The 8,206-nt window shown below is 30.8% G+C and overlaps 1 protein-coding gene across 1 annotated transcript; it reads right to left on the bottom strand.

Moving 5' to 3' along the window:
• Positions 1-1,822: 1,822 nt before the first annotated feature.
• On the bottom strand, positions 1,823-2,212 carry LOC136795314 (uncharacterized). The gene has a single exon (XM_067045474.1). It carries the CDS (start codon positions 2,210-2,212, stop codon positions 1,823-1,825), a length of 390 nt encoding a protein of 129 aa, XP_066901575.1.
• Positions 2,213-8,206: the final 5,994 nt, after the last annotated feature.

The raw sequence follows: 8,206 nt of genomic DNA, 5'->3' as shown, positions 1-8,206 counted from the left end.
CTTTAACTAAATAAACAAATAATAAATTTTGCCAACGAATATTTTTATCTGTAATATAAGCTTTTAAAAATAAGTAATGTGTAATTTATGGATAAAAAACGCGTATTTTCTTCATAAACTGGAATTCGAAATTTTGTTCGATCGCATTACTTTCCCTAACTATATATTCCATATATAGGTAGACAAAAGTAAAACTTGTTCGGTAACTTTTGCTGTCTAGATTTTTTTTAAATTAAATACATAGCGATAACATCAACATGAGCCCATTAATCTACTCCAAATTTGAGGGGAGCATGAAGAGTGGTAAGTAGAGGTTGTATTATGCTAACCAGAATTTTTAGTTATTTATTTTTACAGCAGAATAAACACGCTTGTGTCACGAGAATTAAATTTTGAGCTAATTTAGATTAATTTTTAATGCCTCCCATTCTTATAATTTTTTAAAAACTATCAAAAGTATTAAATAAATTAATAAATATTTTAAAAAGTTTTAATAGAAATATTAGATTTTTTAAAATGAATTAATCTGTGCTATTAATCTCGTGTTGTATTCAATCCGCGTTATCCCTCCCTTTTTATAAATTTATACCTTTGAGTTTTCCTATTGCCTAAATGAAGGCTCATAAGGAGTGAAATATGGAAGCATCCAATGGGCACAATGGCGGTAGCTCTGTCAATATGTTGGCCCGTCCCGTGCCAAATCTAAACTCATTTGGCACTAATAGCCTATGTGAAAATGTCTAATTGCCCGAGTCGAGGTATCGAGTTGTAATGAGGTCGATATAATCTAGTGTGTGGTGCGCCAGCAAATCGATTGTAACCGAACGGGGGCGAACATAGGCGGAAATTCACGATTCTCGGCCACCGCCCTAAACTGACGGTGGCATACTTAAATCGAATTTCGAAAACGTTTTTTCGGTCAATTTGTATCTATTATTTCTTCTCAGCAACAGTTCAAATCATTTTAAATTCCCTTTTTATGCATTTGCCTCATAACATATTATAGAATTATAGTTTAATTAACAACTAAAGTTGGTTATTAACTAAAGTTATTACTATCCAAATAAATTACACAATATATGATTGTTGTGCAGAATCTAGTTATATATATATATATATATCCAAGCATAAATAATTTTTAAAAATAAATAATTTTAATTTTTTTTTTTTATCAGTTTTTTATTTTAAAAAATACAACAGGATATTTCTTTTAGTTGATTTTTTACCTAAATTTTTATCTCTTCCATTACGTGAAATTATATGGGGTATCATTTACTATTGCCTCAATATTATTATTTTATAATTTCATTATTAATTACTATGTCAGTTAATATAATACCTTTGTTAATTAATAGATCTGTTTGATAATATATATTCTATTTTACCAGTTCTTTACTCATTATGATGTTGCCTAACCATTTTTTGTATCTATCTATAACTTTTTACTATTTTATTTAGGCTTTATGATTGTTTTTTATAGGGAAGTCTTTTTCCAACTCTAACTTTACATTTGTTTGAGTAAGAGTTCGCATGTTTATTAGCTTTACCTAGTTTGTATCTTATTTTAGTCCAGATGAAAACTTACATTGAGGATCCAAGCGTTGGCATTCAATATATAGTCCAAGACTATATATTGTTATATTTTTGTTCATCTTGACCGAAGGCCCGATAATCTTCAAATGTTATTTTTAATATTTTAATTTTTAGTCTCTAAATCAAATTGTGACTAGAAAATATCTTCCTAAGAGTATGATATTTATCACTCACTCACTCACTCACTCACTCACTCACTCACTGTTGGGCACTACAGTCCTTGTAGGGCCTAGGCCTCTGTCACCACTCTTTCCCATCCCTCGCGGTCTCCAGCGAGACTCCTCCAATTTTCAACTCCCATTCCTCTTAAATCATCCAGCCACCGACGCCTGGGTCTGCCCCTTTTCCTTTTTCCTCCTGGTGCACCATTGAGCATCCTTTTAGGTAGCCTGCAGGTCTCTATCCTTTCCACATGTCCCAACCATCTTAGCCTGCTCTTCTTAATAGCACAGAGGATATCAGGCTCTCCATACAATTCTTTTATTTCGTCATTGCTTCTGATTCTCCACCTGTGGTCTTCTTTAACGGTTCCAAAGATCTTTCTCAGGACCCTTCTTACCCAAACCAGTAGAGCTCTTCTATTTTCCTTGGGTAGAGTCCATGTCTCACTATCATACATTACCACTGGCCTAATTATTGTTTTGTACAACATAAGCTTTGCTTTCCTGGAAAGACTTTTGTATCGGAGAGCTTTTTGCAGGGCATAGAAACATCTGGTTCCTGCTACTATTCTGCCCTTAATTTCTACTACTCAATTATTGTTCTCCGCCACAACTCCTCCCAGGTACTTGAAAGTACTGCAGCTGTGAAACATGTTTTCCCTCACATCCACAATATCTCTTCTCTCCCCGGTCTGTCTAGAGGTTTTCATATATTCAGTCTTTTCACTATTTATAATAAGTCCTAAATCCTGTGCTGCTCTCTTGAATTCTTCTACAGCACCGGCCAGTGTTGTTTTGGTTCTCCCTGTGATGACTACATCATCCGCATAAGCCATGTGTTGTGTGAGCCTATTTTAAATATGATATTTATATTATTTTGTAAACTTCAACTCACAAACCGCAAACACTCCTCAATAGATATTTTCTCTAATGATTTCTCTTTTCATTTTCTTGTTAGTAAAAAAACACAAAAAAAATATTATTATGACATAATCTTCTTTTTAATTAAATACGCTTCTAATTCTGCGACTGTATATTCTGATATTATGATTCAGGTAAAATTAGAGGTTGAGAGAGAGGGAGTACTTCATATACATTGTGTTGGAGTTTGTGTTATTCTCTTGTCTCCAATAATCTCCTTAAGGCAGTATAGTGCCAACAGAACATTTCACATGGAATTCTATGAGATTACTTCGTATTCAAACTTTGGTTAAGTTTATTAATTTTCGTTGTTTTATTCTGACTGTTAAGATTTTCTTGATTCATACTTCCGTTTTATCTCGCCTTCTTAGTTAAGATAAAACTTAATCATACCGTTTTTATCTTTTTCTTTGTTCATGTATTTTATCTCTATTAAAAATATACTATGTATGCTTGTTGGTACCTCAGGCATACAATAATGAGAAAACCTTTTATAATTTATTTACCTATATTTATATTTTTAGTAGAGCAATAATTTATGAAATCTTCATATGCGTTAGATAGAATATTGTTTTGTTTTTTATATTGGTATTATAAAGGCCCTTTTAAAATTTATTTCACCTGTTAATTTATTTCAAGTAGCATTTTAAAATCAGAAAGTGTAAAAAAAAAAAAACCACTTCTAATAATAATGAGCATTGCGGTGAAACTTAAAGTATTATTAACTGTGTAAATGTACCTGGGATTCGAACTTTTTTTTTTATAAAATGAACTAATTAATTTTAAAAAGTTACTCTGAAGAGAGCAATTTTATGACGTATTTAATAACAAATTAAAATGATTGCCTGGGCATTAGTCCCTTTGAAGTCAAGGGATTTAAATGATGGTATAATGCTACAAAAGTTAAATGTACCATATAACAAACAAATTTTTTATCAAGAGTTTTTTTAAAATTTTAAAGTGGGATTTTTCGTCCATTATTCTTAACAAAGTGTACTTATTTAAATAAGCAAAAACAGTGTATTATTAATATGAAATGGGATGGTCCCTTTATTTCAAATCTATTCATACCCCAACACGAGACTTTAGGTAGTAAGTGGAAACTTTTACTTAAAACTTATTGATTTCGAAATATTGTGATTATTAATACTTAATCCATAAATTAACTCTAATTAGCATCAACTTATCATAAACCAGTTCCATCTTTGATAAATCATGCTCAATAACAACCAACTTTCCATTCTATCAAAATTAGGAGAGAAAATAACATTCAACATGTGCTGCTATCAACATGTGCTGCTATCAACATGTGCTCTACTTTGCTAATTGTGGGCTATTTAAAGGGAATGCACTGGCCTAGTTTTCCACTACGATCCAGCTCTGTAAGATGACTATAACTATTGAAAAAAAAATTGCATTTGACCTTATATTGCACCTGGTTCCACTTACCTTACTCATATCAAGGGCTGCTTAAGTAATCAATTTGTCTGTATTATGGTAAAACCATTGTCAGGTTTGAGAGTAAATTATCTTTCTATGTATATAATTATTGGTAATAGAGGCAAATGAAGTGTGTATTTCTTACTACCAATCCTGTACTATCTCAAATAGTCTTTCCTAATCAAGTCATTAACTTCAAGTTAACATAAGCAAAAAATAAGATTCATAAATATTTGTATATTTGTTAGTCAAGTCTCACAATAAATCAGGCAAAGTTAGAAGTTGTAGACCAGTGTCGGGTTAAAGTGAACAATTTACGTGCTTAAAAAAAAATAAACTAAATAAGAAAAGGTATTCAGATAGGACCAGGGTTTTAGAGAGGTTTAAGGTCAAATAATGACCCTTAGGCCGTTTTCATACTGTCCGACAAGGGGAATCGTCAGATGTTAAGGCGGTACAGGGATCCCGACCCATACTAACACTATCCTTACCATGTATACCGATGACACATGTCTATCATCAGTGAATAATGACACTTCCATTGTATGCCAATGGCCCTCCAATCCCACATAACCACCCGTAAAAAATGGTATCAAAGCTGGAGGATTAAAATAAATCCCTCTAGATTTATTTTATACAATGTAATATTATATATTCCTGTCCAACAGTATCCTTTAATATTACCCCACTTATTTCTGTTGAACAGATCCATTACCTAGGACTACATCTGAACAAACGACTAACTTGGAATCCTCACACTGACTGGAAACTGAGAGCCAAAACCGACTATTACAACACTTACTAGACTAACGGTCTAAACTCCCTACTAATTACAAAAGACTCATTTATATGAATATGATATGGCCTATCTGGACTTACAGAGTTAAGCTTTTGGGCTCCACTAAACCATCGAATTCCTGTCATATCCAGTCTTTACAATCCAAAATATGTAGCCGATTTGGCCAGAAGTAGACATCAATTCTTTTATGATAAATATTCTTGAATCAATTTGTTTTTAGCATTTTTTCAATACTTGCAAATCCTCCTAAGCGTCTGAAAAGAGAATGACTTCGAGATCTTCTCCTTTAGAAATATTATTAGAGTTATACTGTCTGGTGGAGTTATTCTTCACATATCTGTATCATGCCACTGTATAACTAACATCAAATTTACTTATTGTATGTATTTTTAATACAGTTGTTAATATCATTAAATAAATTTAAAAAAAATATTAATGCGATTGATGTCGGACTTGACAAAGATAATTTATGAAAATGCCTTTACAAACCAGTGCAACCTCATTACTTAGTTTTTTTTTTAAATAAAATTCTTCGGCTGATCAGGGTGGAGTTTGGGTTTGAAAACATGATACGGTCTATAGAGCTGTTGAGTATACAAATTAGGGTCAATAGCCTTGCTATGTGGAACAAGTTCAAAGCCCAAAAGCCCTTTATAATTCCGTTGAACGTTATTTAAGCATTTGTAACAAAGTGCCGCGGTATTACGATGTAACATCATTTCACAGTCCACTGGAAATATATCATTTAATGTTGCCTAAACAATTAGGTTAGGTGATAGATGATAACTAATTAACTAATTAATTAATAATTTTCAAAACTAGAGATCGTCTACAAATTGTATCTTTAGTGTAACTTTTTTTTCAATTCTCTAATAAAATAAAATTTAAATCAACATTTTGAGTATATATTTAAGGCTTTTTAAACTTTTCTAAAATGAATAGCTGTTGTGTCTGGTCGAGTTTTATTTCCTTGTTTTCATTCTGCTCTATTCATTAAAATCTTCTTTCGGGTTTAAATCAAGGCTGTACTCTTACACCCGTCTTATTCAATTTAGCACTAGAATAAGTAATGTGAAAGGTGTCATATACCGAATAGGGTTTAATTTCGGGTAGTAAAATATCCGTGCGCGGGTATGACGAGGAAGCTACCAAGCTAAATAAAATTACGTTGATAAAACCTAATAAGGAAAAAGGTTTTGAAATAATTACGGTTAAAAAAATTTTTTTATACAATTTCCAGTTAAAAAAAAATTATAGTTTTATCATAAAAATTACCCATGATCTGAAAATTACCTATATTATTCACATCTGTCTAGTATTCTAAATTATGGTGCTGGTAACATTAAAATGTAGACCAAGGCTAAACTCCTGACTCTATTATTCAATATCTTGAGTTAATATCTTTGCTGACAGTGTCCCTGGATCGGCAGTACGTAATCTTGTAAAAACAATCTTTTTCATTCGTTTTGGCCCCGTTCCAAATTTTCCATTTTATAAGTCTCGACCTCAGTTTTTTTTTTTTTACCACTTATTCATGAATATAGATATTTCTGCAGAATTTAAAATTTACTGTTTATTGGTTGGCTTAATAAGACGGGTTTCCACCAAATGTAGATATTAGATAGGCATTAGAGGTAGTATTTTCAATTATTACTCAAAACGTTTTTGTTTCTGTTTATTCATACAAAACAACTTGTTTTTTCATTGCTCCACTCCTATAGATATTTAGTTATATCAAGATTAATAAATAAAATCATTGTTGAGGCATGATTTTACTTTAAGGAAGAGAAACTATTAGTAAAGTAAAGTAATAGGGAAAGATGATAATTATAATGATAAGGTAAATGATAATTTTAATGATAACTAATAAAACAAAAATAATTTTAAGTTTCTTGGGGACTCGAATGCTCTTTTTCTTAATCACTTCATCAATCATCAATGTGTAATTAAGAGTAGTGAATTTTTTTAAAAATGTATTTATTGATATTTACAACTGCACATAAAATACATCAAGTAAATTTGAATTAATGTCGTAATGTTATGGTACAGACATTTAGAGAAACTACCCATTGATAGAACTCTAAGAAACTAATTTAATTATAAATTGCTAGTTTTCTCTTAACAAAAGGATGGAGTACATTAGTTCTTATATTATAAAATAAATATTGAAAGTAATAAATAATTATTAAAGTGTTAAATTAGATTAAATACACAACGAGATGGATTGTATTATGAGAGGATAAGGGAAATTCCCAAGTCAACAATATCGTGCCACAGTGAAGTGAAATAATGGATGAAGGGATGATTGGATATAAAAAATCGATGTTAATGGTAATGAATCATTTAAAAATAACTAGCAACATTTAAAAATCAACATCTCAACTACTTAAAGTTATTTTTATTTTTAGACAAATCATGAAATAAAGAATAAGATTAGTTAAGAATAATATGAAACAAGAGACATGTTTTAATTTTTATATTTAATATTTTGAATATATTAATTTATTTTCTGACGTTTCACCAACACAATTAAGGAAAAAATAAAATTTGAAATAATTAGTACTAACTCTTTTTTTTGGCCTTATCTCAAAATATTAATTTTTAAATTTTTGAATATGTAATCGAAATAATCATCCCTAGTTATGTTGTTATGTGAACATTCTATTTCGCTCTCGTATAGTGTCGATATATTTTTGGAATTGTTTCATTTTGCTTTACCTGTCCTAATCCCAATTAGACCGAAATAACTTTCTGTATTGGATGGATTGGGTGACGGTCCAATGTTCGGGTTTTTCTCTCAAGGAAAAATGTGGATGTTACATCATCGAACTAACGATGATTAGAACGAATTCCGGGTTACATCTGGAAAGGGTTGTTGCCATCGCATCTATAAAAAAAGAAAAATAGTTTACAGAGCTATTCGGAACTCAAGGAGGTCAAATCAAGGGTTAAATAGTTTAAAAATCATATCGGAATGAACATATTCCAAGGTTATAATTAAAGTTAGTTTAATATTTATTCTGTCGATAATTTTTAATTACCTAAGCTAGTTATGGCTGATTATTTTAATAGTAATATGAGGTAAGAGGATATGTTCAATAAACACAAACGCAAACAGCTGGAACCACATTATCCAAAAGTTTCGCAATAATTAAAAAATAAACTATGTTATTTTTTTTCTCCTAGGGCGCAATTGTCAGGAACCCCCGAAAAACTAACATAATTTTTGAACTAGTTATTACACATAAAATGTTTCATTGAAATCGATGATATTAAGTGCGTAGCCGGTGTA

The sequence above is a fragment of the Halyomorpha halys genome, unplaced genomic scaffold (assembly GCF_000696795.3).
Source record: "Halyomorpha halys isolate HHAL.00 unplaced genomic scaffold, Hhal_1.1 Scaffold1238.1, whole genome shotgun sequence".
Lineage (NCBI taxonomy): Eukaryota > Metazoa > Arthropoda > Insecta > Hemiptera > Pentatomidae > Halyomorpha > Halyomorpha halys.
Note: the sequence above shows the minus strand (reverse complement) of the source record. Positions and strands in the feature narration are given on the sequence as shown.